The following is a 21,583-nucleotide window of genomic DNA, read 5'->3' as shown; positions in this document are numbered from 1 at the left end:
AATGTAGCCACAGGAATGGGGGTGTGGAGGGGAAGTTACAAGTAAAGTCATCAATTTGATTGCCTTTTCCCTGGCCATTGAACTGAACTGGCAAATGTCAAACGGCATGCAGATAAAAAATGGATTCAAAATCAAAGCTCTGCCCCAATCTCCATTGATGTTTTCACTTGATGCGACAATTTCCATGAACAACCTGCTGCCAGACAACAGACATGGCCAGACTAAATTTAGAACCATCTATTTGGGGGAGGGAGCTGTGGGTGGATGGTAATGCCACGCCCCAGAGGCAAATTGAAGCAGCAAGTGGTGGAGGTTTCCCGGGGTTTGTAGAGGCTTCCAACATGGCACCTAATGGCCAGGCAGACGTTTATAATTATATTTGTACAGCTTTTCGGACCAAAAGCATGATGTCTGGGAGTCTGGGAGCTTGGGGAAGTACTACTTTCAGGATGCGGCATTGCGGCTTTGACTTTATCCTGTTGCCTTTGAATTCGAATCTCTGTTTAGTGCCTCTTCAAAGTCACGGCCCTCGTTGTCCAACTGTCTGTCATTTTGTATATATAAGTTTATCTTTTTTTCTCGCGGCCACTCAACATAAAAGGTTTTCCAGCCTCTGGGCAGCTTTTCATTTCATTTTTTTTCCTCTATCTCTCTTCTCGTCTGGCCATTTTGTGGCTTAGTTAGTCTGAGGGGGTGGGAAGGAAAAGTGTCGCAAAAGGTGTTAATCAAAGCGATGAAAGTGACAATCAATCGAGTGGAAAACCACGGTTAGGTGGAAATTGGATTAAAAACTTAAAAGGAGAAATATTTTCATGGAGGTTGTGAAATTTTTAATGAAATATTTCAGGGTTTTTCGAGACCATTTTTACCATTGGAAATGCATTTTCTTTAAGAGTCTTATGAAGTTTTTAGTTTGTAGAAAGTTTTCTGTGGGATTTGTCCTTGAATCTGAGTTACTGTTGATACTGAGTTACTATTAACCCTTAGTAACCCCTACTAATTTCTAATTGTAGATGGGAAAAGGTGGATTAAAATGCATATCACGTTAGGGATCAAAATGTTCTTTCAGTTCCTAATGCTTCTCTGAGCCTTTTTAAACTTTCAAAGTGATTAAATTACTCGAACTAACTTAGATCTTAGGTTTAAACTTTAAGTTCAAATGCCACTTTTAGCTTTAAAGGGTGTGGAAATAAACCCCCTTAACCCTTTAAATGCATTAAACAAAAACCCTAATTTGCATTATTAACCCAAGTTCTAGCCCCTTTAATCTCCAGCTTGCCCACTCCTCGCTGGCCAATTAAATATTCATCCAATTTGGTTTAATTTTCTCCTTTTTTTTGTATTTTCCCTGCGCATTTTGCACTTTGGCCAACGTGAGCAATGCGATTTTCTTTCATTTTTCTGTTTTTTTTTCCATGTTCCTCAAGGGGAACTCCTGCAATAAAATATCCACCAAGTGACGGAGGAGTTGGGTGAAAGGGAGGCAGTGCCTCCATGGCAAATTCACACGCACGTGGGTGGAAAAGGGGTCAATGCAGTCGTTGCCGATGCAGTTTCCGTTCGCAGCAATTTTATTTATTTTTCTTCTTGCCTTTCTTTTTTTTTACTGCTTTTTTTTGCATACATTTGCGTTTTTCCTTCTTATTTTCGCGGGCGCATTTCCCCTTTTGATTGTTGGGAAGGGGGAGCGAGCGTTAAAGGGGAGATTGGAGGTGAACTAACCAAACGGAAAATCAACATTGGCAAGCCAATCGATGGCGGACGGATGCCCAGGTCTGGGCCTGAAGTTGTTGCTGCTTTCAGTGGATGTTGCAGTTGCGGTTGCTGCCGCTGCTGCTGCAGTTGCAACTTCAGGCGCTGGCAGCCTTTGGGCCTCTTTTCCGAGTCGCGTGAGCGTGCGATGCACATTTCGATAATGGGGCAAAATGCAAAATGCAAATGTGGCCAACTGCTGCGAAGCTTACAGATTTTAGTTGCCGATTTTTGGCTTAGTGTACCCTGGATTTGTGAAAATGTGAAGTCGTATTGAGTTACTGATGGATAGAGCCTTTTAGGGATCTAACGAATTCATCAATTTTCTCTCGTTACCTGGGGGGGAAATTTCTAGCTTTCTTAGGTTGCAGATGGACACTTTCTTGTATTAGTTTTAAGAAAGAAAATAACAAAAAATCGTTAACTAATAATGCAACTTTGAAGCTTATTTGGCTAACCAATATAGGGTACCTTCTGGCTGGTACCCCAACCCTTATCCTTTGTCCCATCTCTCTTGGTTTTGGACTCTGCTTTTGCTGCGTCATTCCGGGGTACACCCGCATTTGGCTTATTGGCACATTTAACCCTTAGTTTGCGGCCTGTGCATAAATTTGGCCAGCGATAAGGTGGCCAGGAGTTGGCCAGTCAGACAGCCAGCCAACCAACCAGCCAGGCTATGAAGCTTCCAGTCCCCGGCCTGCCCAATTTAACCTTAAAAGGTGCTACCATTAGCTGCCTCTAATGGCCTCCCCTCTTTCACTAGTGATCTTGCTCCGCTGATATGCGAAATTTTCAGTTTTTTGTTTTCTGTTTTTGTCTCTTAAAATATTTGTGTGTTTGGTTGGGGAATCGCCTGACTGGCAAATGGAAAATTTCTGCCTAATTGTGCGACTCTCTTGCGTGTGCTGGTGGCTCCTTTTAGGGAGTTTTCTCTTTTTGGCCATATGCTAATTTGATTGGCTTCACCGCAGACTCGGCTGTTTGATTGGAAATCATGTGAGGGTACTAAGAAAATTTCAGCAAGTTGGATTTTCCCAGGCAGCCTGCCTGTCGATATGATGAAATCTATATGATAGGTTTAGAATATCTTAACTATTAGAATTTCAATTATATGAATCAGTTTTAAAGTCTTATTATCTTCAGATTTAGTATACTTTTAAACTTTTCTTTCTCTGAACTTAATTTTTTCTCACCTCGCACAAGATTTTCAGGCATTTTTCACTGTAGCAATGTTTACAAAGTCTTTTCCACCGAACTGCTAATTTTTTATCGGCCAACAAACTGCAAATTTGCATATGGCAAAAGCGAGTTGTTTTTAGTTTTTTTGAAAAAGTAGAAGGAGAAGGAGAAACTGTCGCCATCCTAAGCCAAGGCTGCTGCTGCTGCTGCTGGCTGGTTACTCCTCCTTTGGGCTTTATCGTCTGTAAATGAAAAATCGTAAAATATGCAAATTCATTGGAATATCATAAATATTCATGGGATAGCCTCTCTCCTCTATGTCTCACTTTTTTTGGATCACTTTTGACTCGCCCAGCAAAATGCATCAAATTTTGAAATTTTCTCCTCTTTTTGTTGTTAATCTTATGTAAATGCCTGCCGCGTGACTTGTCGAGTTGATTTTCGTAGGTCCGCTATAACAATTAAACTCAATTAAGCCTTTTTTTCCCCATTTCTCCATCTTCGGTACATATTTTTTAAAGTGGAATTTCTAGGAAAAGCGAACAAAACGCACAAATCTGACTGAATTATAATTGTTTAATTTGATTCAATGAACGCGTCGGGCGTAATTACGTCGGAAATGGCAAACTCAATTGAAATACAAAATTTGTACAAAATGTTTGCTCAATTAAAGCAATTTAAACTCTTTTTTTCTCTCTATAGCTTTAAGTTGCTACTTTTTTGTATTTATTTTAATTTTCCTGAACAACAAAAAGTATTTTCAGGATGAAAAACAGTCAGTTGAGGGTGGAGTTTTCGGTGGAGTAATATAAATAATGCAAAAAGGGTTTTTTTTGTTTTGTTTCTGTAGACCCTTTTTTGTGTTCTTGTATTTGCAGCAGACAAAGGCCAACCAACCGCAGTTTGACAAAAATGCATAAAGTATAGGGTTTGAAGGCATAAAAAAGCTCTTCAAATTTTCCTTGAAATAATAACAAAGTGCATTTCCTAAGCTTTTTTTTAAGGGGAAGTTCGACTGCATCAGGGTTTGCAATTGCATAAAGTTAGTACCGGAAAAGCACTTTTCTTTCAAATTTTTCAGGTACAGAACACCTATAAACCATAATAAAACCCATTAATCCGAAATGCCAAAATTAATTGCAATTTTCCATGAAGCCAGCAAAGCAGCAAATGAATTTCTCTTTTTGCAATTACACTTTTAATGAAATGCCACTTCAAATCGACTCTTTTTTTGTATATAATTGGTTTAATTTATTAATTATGGATATATTTTTCTAGGGAGAGACCATGTGTGTGGGTGTGGCACTACCCCGCCCCGTGTCATAATTAAAACCATACCATAGATAACGAGAGACATGATGGAAAGTCAGGCAGTAAAAAAGAGGGGAAACTGAAACCAATTGACACAATTTTTTTGTAAATTTTTGGGAGCAGCGAGATAACCCCTTTCCCTCTCCGACTTTCCAAATTGTATCTGCCTCTCCCTTTCTCTATTTATCTGCTGCCAAAGAAGCGCACAATAAAAATCAATTCGAGCAATAAAGTTTTTAATTGGATTCAGCTCCCTGCTGCCGCCGCCGCCGCTGGAGGGTCATAAAAAACCGACTACTATTGAGATGTCTCCATTTGATTTAGAGCCAAGCTGGTCCAGCGATTCTACAGCCGAATAATTGTTTAATAAGCTTTGAAAAAGAAATGTAAAATAAATTGCAACCCTGAGGCTGCAATATGCGGGTCTCTCTTAGCCAGAAATTCAGCTGGCTGAAAAAAAAGGGGTGAAAATTGAACTGCAGCTGTCTGAGAAATGAATTCAACTCACAATTTACCTTTGACAGTTGACAGGGGTTAAACAGGAGTGTATAAAAAATATATAGTAAATTATATAGATCAATTACGCGACCATTTCTTGTCTTTATATGAGCCTGCATGTTTGTCCCTAACAGCTCCTAAAAGCTGAAACATAAAACGCAGCAAGGGTAGGGAATGGTCCTTAAAAAAAAAACACACACACAATTTCATCAAGTGAAAAGTGAAAGAAGACGAGAGGTTCTTCACCAACCAGACCAAGACGACCCCCAACAAGCAATAACCATAAAAGCCACACGTCGAGACTGAAATGCTCGAATAAAATGTGAAAATACCAGGCGGGAGGCACTCAGTCATCGTGATGGAAGAAGGGGGATGTGGGGGAGTATTCCACCAGGTCCGCTAAGTAGTTTAACCTAATAGAGTTGAGTATGAAGTCTAAAAACCACTGCACACACGGTTCGCATAACTTGGCTTAAACTTTGGCTCACAAGTGCAGGCCAATTTGAGGTGAAACTGAGGCGGAAACAAAGCGAATAAATGGCAGGCATACTTCTGCAAAATTCCTGGCAAAAAGCCTAAGTTCACCAACGGTCAAATGCGAGTCCAGTCAGCTACTGGCTACCTAAGGGAAATGGTAATGAGATACGCAGGGGGATTGCACCAACTGCAGGTGCACCCTGGATCCCTGGATTCCTGATTCCTGAATCCTTAAACCTTAAAACCTGCAAGGAAACGAAATGTTATGTGTAATTCATGACGCCAAAGTCGTTTGTTCAGCTGAATAAATCTCGTAAATTAAGTCATCATTCCAGCAGCCTTTAACTCACTCTTCTCTGCTCGGAACTCGATGCCTAATTAAGGCCGTTTCCATTTATTTATAATTTATTTTTAAACAGTGATGGCTGAAAAATAGCTGGCTGGGTCGTTAATTATTCATTTAAAAGAAAGATGGAAGGAAAATGTATCTACAAATTGTTGAAAAAAGTTTAAACATATCAGTTAGGCTTCTTAACTTCTTAAAGATCTTAAGCCTTTATCTTTGGCTAATAAACTTCCCTCTAAATGGCTAAAACCTGGCCAGAACCTCTCCAGATTCTCAGCATTGCCTTTATCCCTTGTATCTAAGCCTTTGAGGATATAAGCAAGGAGTTCCCTGCATTACTCGATTTTTCTTTCTGGCATGTTAGGTTATTCATTGGCAGGCTCTACCACCACCCTTTCCTTTCGGTGCCCAGACATTCGGTACAACCTACCACCCCCGTTGAGCCCAGCCAAAGTGGAAATGCAAATATTTGCGTGCCTCCGGCGACCCCTTTGCATTTCCCTCAGACTCCAGCTCCTGCCTCCTGCTCCTGGCCCCTTGGATTTCCTGTGCTGCATGCCTTCGAGAGAGAGTTGGCCTTTGTAGCCTCAATTATTCAGCCATGTTTACAAGTTGACAGATTGCAGAAGCTGCCGGTCCTTGAGTGGAGGCACACTCCGTTAAACTGGGGGCGGCTGACTTGCAAGTATCCCCATCCTGCAGGCTCACAGAGGAAAAATATCCCTAAATTAATCGAAAAATTTTAAAAATTATATAAAAAATATTTCAAAAAGTATAAATTTTCCTTAAAATTTTATGATTTTCCAAGACACTTAAGACTCCTACCCTTTTCTAACAGTGTATTAATTTCACCCATTCTGTGCATTTCTGATTGCAGCGCTTTCGTTCACCTTGGAGCCCCAGGATGCCGTCGTACCCGAAGGCCACTCGGTGCTGCTCCAATGCGCGGGCACTGCATCCACGGGACGCAGCGGCAAAGGCAAGGCCAGCACGTCCACACCAGTGACAATCCGGTGGCGTGGACCCGATGGACAAGACCTGGTCATCGTGGGTGATACGCTGCGAACGCAACTGAAGAACGGATCGCTGTATATTAGCTCCGTAGAGGAGAACCGTGGACTGACAGGAGCTTACCAGTGCCTTTTGAGTGCCGAGGGCGTGGGCAGTGTACTCAGTCGTCCGGCACTGGTGGCCATTGCTCGACAGCCGGATTTGAATCAGGATTTCCTGGAGACCTACCTGCTGCCAGGTCAGACAGCCTATTTCCGTTGCATGCTGGGCGAAGCCAACTGGCAGGAAGGCGTCAAGCATTCGGTGCAGTGGTTCAAAGATGACTTACCACTGCCCTTGGACAAGCTGCGCATGGTGGTGCTGCCCAATGGAGCGCTGGAGATCGATGAAGTGGGTCCATCGGATCGGGGAGCATATCAGTGCAACGTCACCTCAGGCAGTACCTCGCGACTGAGTAGCAAAACTAATCTTAATATCAAGAAACTCACTGAACCCGGAGCCGAAAATGCAGTGGCTCCATCGTTCCTCGTGGGACCTTCGCCAAAAACCGTGAGGGAAGGCGAAACCGTCACCCTGGACTGTGTGGCCAATGGAGTACCAAAGCCGCAGATCAAGTGGCTGCGAAATGGCATGGATCTGGATCTTAACGATCTGGATTCCCGTTTCTCCATCATTGGCACGGGTTCGCTGCAAATCTCCAGTGCCGAGGACATCGATACGGGTAGTTACCAGTGCAGGGCCAGCAATACAGTAGATTCTCTAGATGCCCAGGCTACAGTGCAGGTTCAAGAGCCACCCAAGTTCATCAAGGCGCCCAAGGATACGACTGCCCATGAGAAGGATGAGCCGGAGCTGAAGTGTGATATTTGGGGAAAGCCAAAGCCCGTTATCAGATGGCTAAAGAACGGAGATCTCATTACTCCCAATGACTATATGCAACTGGTAGATGGCCACAATCTGAAGATCCTTGGCCTGCTCAACTCCGATGCCGGGATGTTTCAGTGCGTGGGCACCAATGCCGCCGGAAGTGTCCAGGCAGCAGCACGCCTTCGAGTGGTTCCTCAAGGAGGTGAGTGGAATATCTGAAGATGTAAACCCCCAGTAGATCTAGCTCGGTGTCCAGTATTTGTGAAGCTTCAAAAATTGGCGCCTCTTTAACGAGGCCTGTAAATCGTTCAAATGAAATTTTAAGCCACCCCAACTCCCCCAATCCCTCATTGTTGTACAAAAATTTCCCCTCTCATTCATCCTGCTTTTGTAAAATAATTTCGTATGCGTCTATGTGTGTATTGTTTGTCTAGTAATAAATTAAATTACTCAACTTAATTTAACTCAAAGTAAATCTCTTTTGTGTATCTTTTACTATGATTTAAGCCTTCTTTGTTCTGTGAATATTAAACTATCTTTAGTAGCCAAGCTTCTGTTTGCTTTTCTGATTAAAAATCAACTTTATGTAAACAAAGGAGTTAAGCAGGTTAAGTGAAACCACAATTAACTATTATTAATTATTAATAAAATGCAATTTTCATACACAAAAGAGATTTCAAATCACCATTAAGCAACCTCTAATGAATTTTTATTAATTTCGTATATAATTTATTAACTTATTGTTTATTACTTTTGTTCTTTTCTTTTCTTTTCCTTATTCCTCGCCTCATTTCCATCACACCACCCCAAAAAAAATCACCCACATCCAACCACCTACAAATCCCACTCCCAAAGTGAAAATCAAAAAATCAAAACGAAAATCCCAAGGCCATGCCACCAAATCCCTTTTGACCTTTGACAATCTGACCAAGCGGCGCAAACCCTTTAACTCGGGTGAGCAGCTGCGTACCAAGTCCGGTGGCAGTTTAGCCTTTCCGGACGAGGACGATGACCTGGACGAAGAAGAAGCTCCGCTTACAACGCGTCTAAGGATTCCTTCCGGAAAACTACCCAAGTTCGAACAGCCACTCAACGATCGTAGATTCAATATCCTAAACTCGGGTAGTGTCCTTGAGAATCAATCGAAGAGTTACGAGGACGAGAATGACGAGGACGATGACGATGACTATGACGATAATGATCCGCGAAAGGCGGCTCTTCTGGAGGCCTACAAACAGGGTGAGGACCCACAAAAAATACTGGACTCCTGGCAGGCGGGCAAAAACAAGAAATCCCAGCAGCAAAAACAATCCCCTGCTTCCTTAGATTCCCCCGAACAGGATCCAAGTCTACCGCATGGCAAACCTCTGGACAGCGGACTCCAAGCCAGATTACCCAGTCAGCCAAGGGATCTGGTTGCCCAGATAGTCAAGTCCCGCTTTGTGACCCTCAGCTGGGTGGAACCCCTACAGAATGCCGGCGATGTGGTCTACTACACGGTCTACTACAAGATGAACAACAGCGAGAGGTGAGTAAAGGAGCGAGGAAATTAACCGATTACCCACATAATTATCATCCGGTTCATTAACCAACAATTAGCATAGATTAACGCTGTTTGCATAGTTGGGCAATCGCCTAATGGCTTCATCTCCTCATTCAACCGGAAATGATTTCCCTTTCGATTCAATCGGAATCTCTGTCTGCCTGTCTGGCTTCCATCCTGCGGCCACTTCCTGACCGCCACTTAATCAAGGATTTATTTCGCGCGTGTTTTGCTAACAAGTTTAGAGATTTTCATAATCTTGTTTTTGGATGTCTGATTAAAAAAAATTCGCTACTAAATAGTCATAAATATTAGCTAACTTTCAACTTTATTAATTAAAAAACTAAATAAAATTTAAATTACACTTTTTAGGGAACAAAAAATGGTCACAAAGTCCCATGACGATCAACAGGTCAACATCCAGTCCCTGTTGCCTGGCAAAACCTATCAATTCCGCGTGGAGGCCAATACTAATTTTGGCAGTGGTGCCTCCTCCGCTCCATTGGAGGTCAGTACCCAACCGGAGGTGAACATTGCAGGACCACCACGCAACTTTGAAGGCTATGCCCGTAGTCACAATGAGATTTATGTAAAATGGGGAGAGCCAGCGGTGACCAATGGAGAGATACTAAAATATCGCGTTTACTACTCAGAGGTAAGCTATAGAATGATATATATTCCTGAAATATCAAGTTAATTGTTTAAATTTCTTGACTACAGAACGACAGAGGAGCTGATCTTTATCATGATAGTACTTCCTTGGATGCAGTTCTTACAGAGCTGCATCCGCACACTGAGTACGTGATCTCAGTGGTGCCTTTCAATCGAAATGGCATGGGTGACTCCTCGGCAGAGATTCGTGTGAAGACCTTTTCCTCCACGCCTTCCGAACCTCCCATTAATTTGACCCTGGAGGTGACCAGCTCAAGCGTAAGTAGATGAAAAACCACTCACAACCAGTTACTCTTAACTTATAAAGTACATCAACCAACAGTCAATTACCGTCCACTGGGAGCCACCGGCAGAGGAAGATCGCAACGGACAGATAACGGGCTACAAGATTCGCTACCGCAAATACAAAGATGCGCCCCAGGTGAAGAGTACACCTGCCAACATACGTTACTTCGAGTTGAGCAACTTGGATCGCAATGCCGAGTATCAGGTGAAGATTGCTGCCATGACGGTGAACGGATCGGGACCTTTTACGGAATGGAATCGTGCCAATACATTGGAGAATGATCTCGATGAAACGCAAGTGCCGGGCAAACCAATTTGGATCAGCATTCATCCGGGAGCCAACAATATTGCCCTGCATTGGGGCCCACCTCAGCATCCAGAAATCAAGATACGCAACTATGTACTGGGCTGGGGTCGCGGGATACCAGATGAGAACACCATCGAACTGAAGGAGTCAGAGCGCTATCACATACTTAAGAATCTGGAATCGAATATGGATTATGTGGTGTCGTTGAGGGCGAGAAATGTTAAGGGCGACGGTCCACCTATCTATGACAATATCAAGACACGCGACGAGGAGCCTGTGGATGCACCTACGCCGCTTGAAGTACCCGTAGGACTGCGAGCCATAACCATGTCCAGCTCCTCAATTGTGGTCTACTGGATCGATACGATGCTAAACAAGAATCAGCATGTGACCGACAATCGCCACTATACTGTTAGCTATGGTATAACCGGATCGAATCGTTATCGCTACCACAACACCACGGATCTCAATTGCATGATAAATGACCTGCGACCCAACACGCAATACGAGTTTGCAGTGAAAGTGGTGAAAGGACGCAGAGAGTCATCATGGTCGATGTCCGTTTTGAATAGTACGTATCAGAATGTACCCGTTACACCGCCGCGAGAGGTTACTGTTCGGTTGGATGAGCAGAATCCACCCACTGTCATCATCCAGTGGATCCCGCCAAAGCATACTATTGGTCAGATCACCGGATACAATATTTATTACACCACGGACACTACGAAGAGAGATCGCGACTGGTCGGTTGAAGCCTTTGCCGGCGAGGAGACCATGCTGATGCTACCAAACCTCAAACCATATACCACGTATTACTTCAAAGTTCAGGCAAGGACCACCAAGGGCAGTAATAATGCTCCTTTCTCGGCTCTGGTATCGTACACAACCAGTGCAGCGGTCATCATGCAGGAGGCTGACACCATAGCCAAGGGAATCGACAACGATATGCTGATGTACACTATCTTTGCAGCCACGGCTGTGGTACTTCTATTCGTGCTGGTGGGCATCCTTATGCTATGCCGTCGTAAGCCACAATCTTCACCAGAACACACAAAGAAGAGGTAGGTTTTTCTAATCTCTATTTTAATCTTTTGTACTTAATATCTTAACTTAACTTTCAGCTACCAAAAGAACAATGTTGGTGTCCCTAAACCACCTGATCTATGGATACATCATGACCAAATGGAACTCAAAAACATTGACAAGGGTTTGCACACGGTGACGCCTGTCTGCAGTGATGGAGCCTCGAGTAGTGGCGCCCTTACTCTGCCGCGATCAGTGGTGCACAGTGAATACGAAGTAGAGACACCAGTGCCTGGTCATATGACCAATTCGCTGGACAAGCGATCTTATGCGGCAGGATATATGAGTGAGTGATAGCAACTACCTTCTAAAATGTCTCAAATCTAATTTTTGCCCCTTTTCTTACAGCCACCTCAATGAATGGAACCATGGAGCGACCTCAGTACCCTCGCACTCAATACAGCCACCAGAATCGGTCCCACATGACCATGGAAGCTGGTCTCTCCCAGCAGAGCCTCACCCAACCGCAGACCAACTCGATGGCTCAGACTCCAGAGCATCCTTATGGCGGCTATGATGCCAACTTCTGGTGAGTAAAGTGGGCGGTGCTTTTAGTTTTAGATCTCCCATTGGCATGAGCACACATTTTAGTGTCAGAAATTTTACAAAATTCCCAGAAAAATTCCCCTAGTTTTTAATCTCCGCTACCGAATAAGACTCAAAGGCCTGAAATGTGCTCAAGGACGCGTTGGGGACGTATCGATCCCAGTGTTCAGGTTGACCTGGTGGCAGGACCGTCGAGTAGGGTTATCAAGCTTGACAGCCAAACCTTACCAATGCGCGTTGAGCAGCAGCTCCTTCTGATGGCTTCGCCGTCGCCATTCCTCAATTTCATCAACAAGTTTCGGTTGGACGAGATCCTGATCAACCATCAATATAAAGGGGTCTATAGCATGCGCACGGCGGCCAACATAACCGATTTGGCTACCTATACGTGGAACGTGATGTCCGTGTCCGATCGCAAGCCGTACATCTTGTTGGCTCGGAAAGCGCAGCAGATCCAGCAAGCACGAAAGTTGCACTTTCTGCGCACCAGCAAACGGTCGGTGATCAAGAGGGGTTCCCAGTGTCCCAGTGTTGTTTGAAGCAGTGTAGGACCTTGTTTGGTGGCAAATAAAAAATATTTTAAATAAATTTATGTTTGCTTATTAAGTGGAATATTTTCGCTTTCCATATTCCAGCAATGCGGGAAGTGGAGCTGCTGGCAATGGCTGTGTGTCGACCATTGAGAGTGCCAAACGTGGTCATCCTCTGAAGAGTTTCAGTGTCCCAGGACCACCGCCCACAGGCGGAGCAACACCCGTTAACAAACATAGTGAGTATTATATGATAAAGAAAAAGAAATTATAATTTCTAAACTAAATTTTACAGCCCCCGCCGTCACAATACGTCCACAAAACCAATCGCCCTACAAGAAACCATCGTTCTCGGCTAACACGCCCAATCGCTTACAGGGCGGTGGCTCAGTAGTGCACTCAACCGATGAGATTCAAAGACTTGCACCCAGCACATCCACCGAGGAGCTCAACCAGGAAATGGCCAATCTGGAGGGTCTAATGAAGGATCTGAGCGCCATAACGGCCAACGAGTTCGAGTGTTAACACTGAAGCCGCCTTAAACAATGTCCGGCTGGCTGAAAGTATTAGTCGTCAAACAATGGATGTTACTTGTTTTTTAGTTTCTGTTTTTTATATTATTGATTTAACTCGAATTTGTGAATTGCATTGAACCGACTTGAATTTGGTTCCCCCAAACCGGAAATGTCCCTTTAGTTTTAGTTAATCAAATGTGCGATATATTAATGACCGAAAAGAACTGTAAATACGAACGATGCCGCCATATAAATTTTTAAGTCTAGATACACACATTCTTACCTATAAAGATAAAGATTAGGCATAGTTAATTATCATCTAAGAAAAGTGTAAAAATTGGGACAGAAAAACAGAGTAAGAGGAAAAACAAGACGAACAGCAATTGTTGTGCAGTATCTGTCTCTAAACTGTCATAGGACATTTCATATTTATCACTCTGCATCATCTTAATTTAATCCATACTGCGGATAGTCTAAGTCTAAGCATACATATGCCATTCTATATTCATATGCATACAGCATCTAAGCTAAGTTTCATACTAGTAAAGACCCTAAGAACGTAACTTTTATGCTATTATAATCCCCAACAAACAATCAAAACCAATTCGATCTAAACTTGCCTCTTAAAGTGTTCTTCTATATAGTTTTTTCTGTTTTTATTTTTTTAATTACACACCATCATACGCATGAGTTTGATACGTGCCATTCAATGATTTGTCGCCAATCCCAAAAAACTACTTAAGCTATAAAGTCAAGTTCTAGACTGTAAGCCAGCAAAGCATTTACGATTTAAACTATATACTATTATAATGGCGTGGTATCACATTGTCTGTCCTACCGCGCACTAAATAAATTAAACTTTTTGAGAAGATTTTGATGTGTTCAAAGTTTTTATTGCCAAGAAAGTTTACAATTTTTATGCGTTGTTCATCAAACATATTTAACATTGCTTTGCACAACAATCTCATTAAACTCAGCAATACATTAGAAAAGACAACAAAGCCAAATGCACAAGCTAGGCATTTGAAAATTGTGAAATTTTTATTGTATTGAACGTAAACTTTGTAATCAAAAGAAAATTGCTAAATATATAAAGAATATGTGGAAATGAATTCTGTCTGCACTTTATTTGGAACTTTTTATTCTTCTCTTTCAAAATATACAGTCACCTGTACCCTCCAGACCTTGTATGTGGCAAATCGTAGTTGTACTTTATACACGCCTTGGGGAAGGGGCAGAGTTTTGAGGAAATCATCGGAAAATTCCAGATTATCCAAAATGATGTCGTGCTGTCATCGTAAAAATATAATGAAATATGTTAATGAGTTTTCGATCTTTAAACTTACACTGTACGGGCAAGAGTGATTCAAATTGGACCTGGTCATTATAGCGCCAATTACGAGTCCTTCAAAAGACACCGAATTTGGATGTTTTAAAAGCTTGCAGAGATCCGTGCTGACATTGTACAAAAACGGACGAAAGCCATTATAGCGGCGATAAATTGACCAATTTATCTGGTAAAATAGTAAATATATTTTATATAAAATAAATATAAGTTTGTTAACTTACCCATGCGTTATCTATAGGAACTTGTAACAGCTGTAAGTAAATGTCGCAACCAACTCGACCTCTGCCAAGTAAATTAAGTTTACACTTATTAAATTTAGCATAAGAATCATTATAGGATTCGCATTGCATGTTGGTAAATCTCGATCTCGAACGCCGGCATTCGCTTCTCAAAGTCGAACTCCACAAAATAGCAAATATTATTAGAATAAATCTCATTGGTGCAGTGGACCCCATTGTTCTAGAAATACTAAATTCCCCGAAATTTGTTGCTACCATTTTAAATAAGTCTCTGTTAGCAACAAATCATTAGCTAAAGCCCATTGATTTTTAATTCGTCTTCTATTATCAGTTCGTAATAATTGCTAATGAGCTTTGAACACAATTTCGTGAGGTTTTTCATGAAGCATTTACGATTCGTAATTGGTAATTTTATATTGGCATCGAAATTAGTTTAATCTTTTTTAATTGTTGTAGAATACTTTTAGGCTGTGATCTTATATATTTGAGATTGCAAAACTAGAGTACAGTTATAGTATGTATTATGGTTAATCATAAGGAAGAGCATACAATTTTTTTTAATTGTTGTAGAATACTTTTGGGCTGTTATTTTATATATTTGAGCGTAACAAATTGGAGTACAGTTATAATATGTGTTATAGTTAATAATAAGGAAGAGCCTGAAATCTCTTTAATTAGAATCATTAAACAGATTTGCCAAAAATAACATCAATTAGATAATTGTTAGCTGAGAGTTTTTTAAAAATTAAATTGGTTTTATTTAAAATTATTTCAACTAAATTTTGAGAAATTACGATTTGCTTGAGGTTGATTCGTCACTAACTTTTTAGTCCTCGTTTTACAGCTTAAAATCAAAATGTTTCCTAAGTATATGAAACTGTATATTCAAAAACAAAACTCTTGAAAAACAATAGCAGAACTAAAAATATTCTCTACAGAATATATTGGAATATTATCAATACCATTATCTATAGCAAAAAACAAAAAGCCTAAGAGCACTGAGCACTTTCTCTTTTAAAGCCGCGCAGAGAGCCAGGCCCTCGAAACATATAGCTTGTTTGGATCGCTGGGGATCGAGCTGCCAGTAGTTTGTGCCAGGCAGCCGTTCGGTGTGGAACTTGATTGCGGTTCCCGCTAGAAGCCAGTTTCATTGCCCCGCGGATCTTAGTGTGTCAACGTCAACGCAGAAGACAATTGGAAATCGAGGCTTACGACCAGTGAAATCTGATTTGAATTTAAATCAGTTTGGTCTTCTGTCAGATCCGAAAAACAAAAATGAACAAACTTCCTATGAAAGCTTGGCGTTCCACAGCCTCCGCTGGCCCAAATCTGCGACGAAGTGTGTCCAAGATTGGTGGAGCAGGCTCGAGGCGCTTGGAGAGTCGCGAAAGCTCTACAGGCGTGGCCACATGTCCACATCTGGCGGAGCAATTGGAAGCAAGTGTCTCCAGAATACATGCCACATCGGAATGGCAAAATGCTCTGCCCTACAATCAAATACCCGGACCAAAACCCATTCCAATTCTGGGTAATACTTGGAGGTAAAACCGAAAACATAAAAACGAAAACCAATCGAAAACGAAAGACTCAAGACACAAACTTGATCGCTTTCTCTCAGCCAACTGCAATTGCAATAAAACCAAACACTCTTCGTTTCACTTGACCTAATTAACTTGGCCAGCTTGTTCAACAATTATTGAATTAGCCAAGATGATGATGTTGGTATTTACCACCGTTTATTTGTTTAAGTTTTGTGCAAAAAAAAAAACAAAAACACGCAATCCCAACTAGTTTTTCCCTCTCCTTTTAAACGTTGATGTATGCTAACTAAATATTTATCGGCGACTCTAAAGTTGACTTCCCTAACGATTCTTGTTAATGTTCGTGTGGGATTCCAGCAATTGGCACCTGTCTAATCGTAAGCCCTAAGTTACAATCCGTTGGACAGCACGTCATCCAGTTAATTATCGTTCAATTAGCGTGGAATTCAAGGTCGCCCTAATAACGTGTGAAATTTTGCTGCACACTGACGAATTTTGCTCACAAATCATATTTTTGCGCCTGTTTTGGGGAAAAAGTCAATGCATCTTTCATTGTCATAGAGATTTGTTTAACCTTGACTATTCCGTGCCATAGATTGATGCCAATAATTGGACAATACACCATCTCCGATGTGGCCAAAATATCATCGCTGCTGCACGATCGTTATGGCAGAATTGTGCGTTTTGGAGGTCTTATAGGACGGCCCGATCTTTTGTTCATCTACGATGCCGACGAAATTGAAAAGGTAAGCATTCAGCTTTATATCACGCCAGTGTCTTGGGACTTTCCGCTTGACCAACGAACCACGAAGGCACCAGGCCATTACACAAATCTCCGGCACCGCGTACAAATTGCCCACACAGTTGTCGGATATTAAGCTAAAGTAATTTGATGAATTTTCAGTGCTATCGAAGCGAGGGACCCACACCCTTCCGTCCCTCAATGCCCAGTTTAGTCAAGTACAAGAGCGTGGTGCGCAAGGATTTCTTTGGAGAGCTTGGCGGCGTAGTCGGAGTGTAGGTGGAATCCGTCTAGTTTGTTAAAATGGTTAATAATTCCTTCTCTCTATCAGGCACGGAGAGCCTTGGCGCGAGTTCCGCTCCCGTGTCCAGAAACCAGTGCTGCAGTTGTCCACAATCCGGCGGTATTTACAGCCCCTGGAGGTGATCACCGAGGATTTCCTTGTGCGCTGTGAGCACCTTTTAGATGAAAATCAAGAGCTTCCCGAAGATTTCGACAATGAAATTCACAAATGGTCCTTGGAGTGTAAGTATTATGGGTAAATTTCTTCTTAAGTTTTTATAACTCTTTAATATCTAATTATCAGGCATTGGTCGTGTGGCTTTGGACACTCGCTTGGGCTGCCTAGAATCCAATCTTAAGCCTGACTCGGAGCCCCAGCAAATCATTGATGCATCCAAGTATGCCCTCCGCAATGTGGCCACTTTGGAGCTAAAAGCTCCCTACTGGCGATATGTTCCAACGCCTCTGTGGACGCGCTATGTGAAGAACATGAACTTCTTCGTAGGGTAAGCGAATTCGAAAAACATTTGATGTACAAATTCTAACTTCTATGACATTTTAGCGTCTGCATGAAGTATATTCAGAGTGCCACCGAGAGATTGAAGACCCAAGATCCCAGCCTGCGTAACGGCGAGCCCTCACTGGTAGAAAAAGTTATTCTCTCGGAGAAGGATGAAAAGATAGCCACTATAATGGCACTCGATTTGATTCTAGTCGGAATAGATACTGTAAGTTAAAAAGAATCGAAGAAAACATAATATATATCTATCAAATTCACAGATATCCATGGCCGTTTGTTCCATGTTGTACCAACTGGCCACACGCCCAGTGGAACAGCAAAAGGTTCACGAGGAACTGAAGCGACTGCTTCCAGATCCCAACACACCCCTTACGATTCCGCTGCTCGATCAGATGCACCACCTTAAGGCTTTCATCAAAGAGGTTTTCCGCATGTACAGCACGGTAATTGGAAATGGACGAACTCTAATGGAAGATAGTGTGATCTGTGGGTACCAGGTGCCCAAGGGAGTGCAGGCAGTCTTTCCCACAATTGTCACGGGTAACATGGAGGAGTACGTTACTGATGCTACCACTTTCCGACCAGAGCGATGGTTAAAACCACAACATGGAGGAACTCCTGGAAAACTTCATCCGTTCGCCTCACTGCCTTATGGATACGGAGCTCGTATGTGTCTTGGTCGCCGGTTTGCCGATCTGGAGATGCAAATATTGCTGGCCAAGCTTCTGCGGAACTACAAGCTCGAGTACAACCATAAACCACTGGATTACGCAGTCACTTTCATGTATGCACCGGATGGACCACTTCGTTTTAAAATGACGCGAGTTTAGGTTGTAGATTTAAGATTTCGATTTTATACAAGCTGTTTGTTGTAAATAATAGTAACTTTACATACAAATGATGAAGTTTTTATACATTAGATTATAAAGAACTAACTAATCCGATTTTTATTTTCTTTTCCACATACCATACCAGTTTTTAACAGTTTTCAAACTCGTATGCGCATCAGCTTTTGTTTCTCCCTTAAGTTCGAAGACTATATCTGATTTATAGGAATCTCTGGCTTCCTCTAAAATAGTTCCAAATATTTCACATTGAATATTCGAAGAAAGCTTCTTTTCGTTGTAGTTGCGATCTTTTAGACGATCGTAGAGGGTTGTATTAGGGCATGTTACTACAAAGACCGCTTGAAACCAGCGTTCTGGGAAGAAATCACAGCCATGGTATTCGACAATGTTGCCGCCCTTTGCCATTATGGGCTCCAAGTGGTCCATTAGCTAAATAATACAATAGGCTTAATTAAAATATTGTTAATGAAGAAATTTACATACTTTTTCTTCGTCCAAAATGGGGCAGTCGTACTCCTCATCGTATTCCTCCACAAAATTATTTTCCTTGGCTATTTTGGAGCAGTCCAGCCACTCAAATTTTAATTGGGAGGCTAGACGTTCGCATAAATACGATTTTCCGGCTCCCGGAGTTCCTAGGGTTACATTTTAGTTAAAACATTTGATTGAGACATTTCATTAACTCACCGGTTATTAATATATTTGGTTTGACATCTTGAGCTGAATCCGACATCTCGTTTACTTTATTAGATCAAATAATTTATATATTTCTAATTAAGCAATATATACTGCTTAAACACTCTTATTTTGTTTTAAAAGAGCAACACGTGAGGCAGTTAAAATTGTTTATATTTTTTAACTCTTATAACTGCCAACTTGTTTTACTTTACACAGCTGGCTGTGAGGCTACTAGGCGCCAGAGCTGCCAGACTGCTTAAATGGATTGTTATGTTCCAGATCGTTTAGGCGCAAAAAGCTAAATTTATTTAAAAAACAGTAAAATACATAAAATATATGAAATCATAAAAATTTATATTCATATCCTAATGTATATGGCAAACAGAAATGTGAGTATTTTTGCTAAGTTAATTTAAAAATTAAATTCAAGTAATGCAATAATTTAAAATATTTAAAGGATGGAATCATCATACATACAATGTATGTAGGTATTTAGAGTGGTTAGCTTTACTTAAAAGTTGAACATTTTAGAATTGATCTGTCCTGTAGCAAAGCAGCTAAATGTATTTATACGGAACCAGCATATCAATAAAAAACAAAAAGGTATTAAAACAAATAAAGTTTATAAATTAGTATTCAAATATGCTCATTTTTCCATCGTACACAGGGGCCCTTTTGGTATCGTCTTCTATATCTTCGTTTAATCAAAAACCGTTGTATTTTTGCCTAGTCCTCTCTTTCTCCCCTTTCCCTGCGAGAACCAAATTTGTATCTCTTCCTCTACTTTGACATTCCTCCTTTCTCCTTCGTTCTTGAAAGCTAGAAGGTTCATAGCAATTCATTTATGAAACTGAGAAATGTCCGTCAACTTAGACAGTGAGGAAGAAAAGATGGAGGTGAAAAACGAATCGGAAAGGCGCCAGCATGTGCCGTACATCCTAAATGGAGAACTTTATCGCATCGAGAAGCAGGTGGGCGATAATGTTACGGTCAAGTGTTGTTACTGTCCGCCGGATCGGATTTATAGAGGCAGCGTGCGCTCCACTGGCAATTTTCACATGCACATAAAGGTAGGAGCCAAGACTTTTTAATGGATAAAATAGGGAAATCTTCTGATTGATCTTGTTAATCCCCCGGGAGCAGAGACGACATAGTTCTTTGTTGGGAAAACTTCATGAAATGAAGGTGGCGGCTCTAGAGGAGCGCCGTGATCGCATCATGAAGAACCGGCGCTTTGGCAAGCCACGCAAAAAGACTCCAGCTCCCACTCCCACTCCAACCACAAATACAGTCGGTCAAGGCAAATCGGGAATTTTCCTCGATATTCAAACGTCTCCAGTAGGGAATGAAAGCCACGAGCTAAAAATCAAAACGGTGTTTCAGCGCCACAAGCAAGAGCAGGAGGGAGCCACTCGCAAGGTAAGTTAAAGCGTGCAAAAGCGAGATGACAACATCTTATCTTGCAAATTAACCGTTATAATCCATATAGACTGTATCTGTTCGCACCGCTAACTTGTTCAATGAAACATAAAAGCTTGAATTGGTGGTTAACTGATCTGATCTATCGTCTATGTCTTTCCAGTCCCCAGATTCTATTTTAGATAACAGTGTCCAAGCTAATCCACCGTCCACGACTAACAACCGTGGTGTTTTGGTACAGGATGTAAGTAACCCAAATAATTAAATGTTAACTGCAGTGCAGTTACTGCACTCACTTATATACATATACAGGAAAAATTACTAACTGATACTTTAACCAAATATCTATAACAATTAATCCGCTTTTTAACTGAAATATATTAATTTTATTTATTTACAGGTGGAGACACTGCCTTCCAGTTCGTCTAGCGCTGCGGCTAGTGTTTCCCTTTTGGGTCGCCCCGTTAAGCCGGAGCAAGCAATTGGTTCCCCATTTACTTCCGATCATGCTATCGATTTGAGTCGGGCTCCTTCTGTGCAGGGTGAAAGCAAATCCAGCGGCTCGCTGACCTCCTCGATGGAGGATGTATCCATGGAGTACACGCGCTCCCACGCTCTCTCGCAGTCTTTGTCCTTGGCACAATTTTTGGATCATTCGCAGCGGGACGTCCTGCAGCGCCTGGAGTGCACAATGACCCAAATAAGCCAGGAATTGCACTGCCGTAACCGAATTGAACATAACCGAATGATGTTGGAGGCGGCCAAGTTCAAGTTTCTGAATCCGAATTTTCAATTTGAGCCCACACTATAGCGACTTATTGAAAATCAATATAATCTTATCCAATTTAAATCAAATAAATGTGCCTTATTGGTGAGCTTCAGAATCAGGATTATTTCAAAACAAAAAAATGTAATCTTAAACAGGTTATGTTTATGTATATTTGTAAAATTTAAAAACCTGTATTTAATAGAACGAATTATATTTTGTATTTTACATCTAATACAATAAAGTATCTTAACGCGAAACCATTTTCAAAATGACGC

At 41.6% G+C, this 21,583-nt stretch overlaps 6 protein-coding genes across 8 annotated transcripts in view; 4 read left to right on the top strand and 2 right to left on the bottom strand.

The window, feature by feature from the left end:
- LOC108112760 (neogenin) overlaps positions 1-13,092 on the top strand; it is a 37,061-nt gene extending 23,969 nt beyond the window's left edge. Inside the window, exons 2-10 of one of the 3 annotated variants that reach the window (XM_017223019.2) lie at positions 6,441-7,643; positions 8,768-8,969; positions 9,357-9,639; positions 9,705-9,914; positions 9,979-11,309; positions 11,370-11,617; positions 11,680-11,860; positions 12,513-12,646; positions 12,703-13,092. In XM_017223019.2, the coding sequence (XP_017078508.1) occupies positions 6,441-7,643; positions 8,768-8,969; positions 9,357-9,639; positions 9,705-9,914; positions 9,979-11,309; positions 11,370-11,617; positions 11,680-11,860; positions 12,513-12,646; positions 12,703-12,932 (4,022 nt within the window). In that variant the 3' untranslated portion in view covers positions 12,933-13,092. Of the gene's footprint in view, positions 1-6,440; positions 7,644-8,296; positions 8,970-9,356; positions 9,640-9,704; positions 9,915-9,978; positions 11,310-11,369; positions 11,618-11,679; positions 11,861-12,512; positions 12,647-12,702 lie in introns of all 3 variants that reach the window. The other 2 variants (XM_017223018.2, XM_017223017.2) reach the window with 2 other exon arrangements.
- On the top strand, positions 11,882-12,465 carry LOC108112764. Its single transcript, XM_017223024.2, has one exon. The coding sequence runs from the start codon at positions 12,003-12,005 to the stop codon at positions 12,414-12,416; it is 414 nt and encodes a 137-aa protein (XP_017078513.1). The 5' UTR covers positions 11,882-12,002; the 3' UTR covers positions 12,417-12,465.
- A 543-nt stretch (positions 13,093-13,635) lies between the features above and the next one.
- On the bottom strand, positions 13,636-14,719 carry LOC108112762. Its single transcript, XM_017223021.2, has 3 exons — positions 14,492-14,719; positions 14,269-14,436; positions 13,636-14,211 (listed from the first exon to the last, which is right to left on the bottom strand). The coding sequence occupies exons 1-3, from the start codon at positions 14,705-14,707 to the stop codon at positions 14,062-14,064; spliced, it is 534 nt and encodes a 177-aa protein (XP_017078510.1). The 5' UTR covers positions 14,708-14,719; the 3' UTR covers positions 13,636-14,061.
- Positions 14,720-15,587: 868 nt separating this feature from the next.
- LOC108112761 (probable cytochrome P450 301a1, mitochondrial) lies at positions 15,588-18,492 on the top strand. The gene is made up of 7 exons (XM_017223020.1): positions 15,588-16,050; positions 16,646-16,796; positions 16,955-17,067; positions 17,124-17,317; positions 17,379-17,580; positions 17,637-17,802; positions 17,855-18,492. The coding sequence occupies exons 1-7, from the start codon at positions 15,785-15,787 to the stop codon at positions 18,422-18,424; spliced, it is 1,662 nt and encodes a 553-aa protein (XP_017078509.1). The 5' UTR covers positions 15,588-15,784; the 3' UTR covers positions 18,425-18,492.
- Positions 18,429-19,331, bottom strand: LOC108112763 (adenylate kinase isoenzyme 6 homolog). Its single transcript, XM_017223022.1, has 3 exons — positions 19,130-19,331; positions 18,926-19,077; positions 18,429-18,871 (listed from the first exon to the last, which is right to left on the bottom strand). The coding sequence occupies exons 1-3, from the start codon at positions 19,173-19,175 to the stop codon at positions 18,542-18,544; spliced, it is 528 nt and encodes a 175-aa protein (XP_017078511.1). The 5' UTR covers positions 19,176-19,331; the 3' UTR covers positions 18,429-18,541.
- Positions 19,332-19,827: 496 nt separating this feature from the next.
- Positions 19,828-21,565, top strand: LOC108112602 (protein stand still). The gene is made up of 4 exons (XM_017222662.1): positions 19,828-20,190; positions 20,264-20,539; positions 20,703-20,783; positions 20,940-21,565. The coding sequence occupies exons 1-4, from the start codon at positions 19,978-19,980 to the stop codon at positions 21,348-21,350; spliced, it is 981 nt and encodes a 326-aa protein (XP_017078151.1). The 5' UTR covers positions 19,828-19,977; the 3' UTR covers positions 21,351-21,565.
- Positions 21,566-21,583: the final 18 nt, after the last annotated feature.

The sequence above is a fragment of the Drosophila eugracilis genome, unplaced genomic scaffold (assembly GCF_018153835.1).
Source record: "Drosophila eugracilis isolate 14026-0451.02 unplaced genomic scaffold, ASM1815383v1 contig_90, whole genome shotgun sequence".
Lineage (NCBI taxonomy): Eukaryota > Metazoa > Arthropoda > Insecta > Diptera > Drosophilidae > Drosophila > Drosophila eugracilis.
This window is presented reverse-complemented; position numbering and strand designations above follow the sequence as displayed.

Excerpts from the sequence above, each read along its gene's own strand:
- LOC108112764 (XM_017223024.2), top strand. The coding sequence starts at position 12,003 with ATGTGCTCAAGGACGCGTTGGGGACGTATCGATCCCAGTGTTCAGGTT.
- LOC108112762 (XM_017223021.2), bottom strand. The coding sequence starts at position 14,707 with ATGAGATTTATTCTAATAATATTTGCTATTTTGTGGAGTTCGACTTTG. Across the intron at positions 14,437-14,491 it reads TTCCTATAGATAACGCATGG|ATAAATTGGTCAATTTATCG; the intron begins GTAAGTTAACAA and ends CTATTTTACCAG. Across the intron at positions 14,212-14,268 it reads ATCACTCTTGCCCGTACAGT|CACGACATCATTTTGGATAA; the intron begins GTAAGTTTAAAG and ends TTACGATGACAG.
- LOC108112761 (XM_017223020.1), top strand. The coding sequence starts at position 15,785 with ATGAACAAACTTCCTATGAAAGCTTGGCGTTCCACAGCCTCCGCTGGC. Across the intron at positions 17,068-17,123 it reads CTTGGCGGCGTAGTCGGAGT|GCACGGAGAGCCTTGGCGCG; the intron begins GTAGGTGGAATC and ends TCTCTCTATCAG. Across the intron at positions 17,803-17,854 it reads TTCTAGTCGGAATAGATACT|ATATCCATGGCCGTTTGTTC; the intron begins GTAAGTTAAAAA and ends TCAAATTCACAG.
- LOC108112763 (XM_017223022.1), bottom strand. The coding sequence starts at position 19,175 with ATGTCGGATTCAGCTCAAGATGTCAAACCAAATATATTAATAACCG. Across the intron at positions 19,078-19,129 it reads ACCAAATATATTAATAACCG|GAACTCCGGGAGCCGGAAAA; the intron begins GTGAGTTAATGA and ends ATGTAACCCTAG. Across the intron at positions 18,872-18,925 it reads CCATTTTGGACGAAGAAAAA|CTAATGGACCACTTGGAGCC; the intron begins GTATGTAAATTT and ends TGTATTATTTAG.
- LOC108112602 (XM_017222662.1), top strand. The coding sequence starts at position 19,978 with ATGTCCGTCAACTTAGACAGTGAGGAAGAAAAGATGGAGGTGAAAAAC. Across the intron at positions 20,191-20,263 it reads ATTTTCACATGCACATAAAG|AGACGACATAGTTCTTTGTT; the intron begins GTAGGAGCCAAG and ends CCCCGGGAGCAG. Across the intron at positions 20,784-20,939 it reads GTGGTGTTTTGGTACAGGAT|GTGGAGACACTGCCTTCCAG; the intron begins GTAAGTAACCCA and ends ATTTATTTACAG.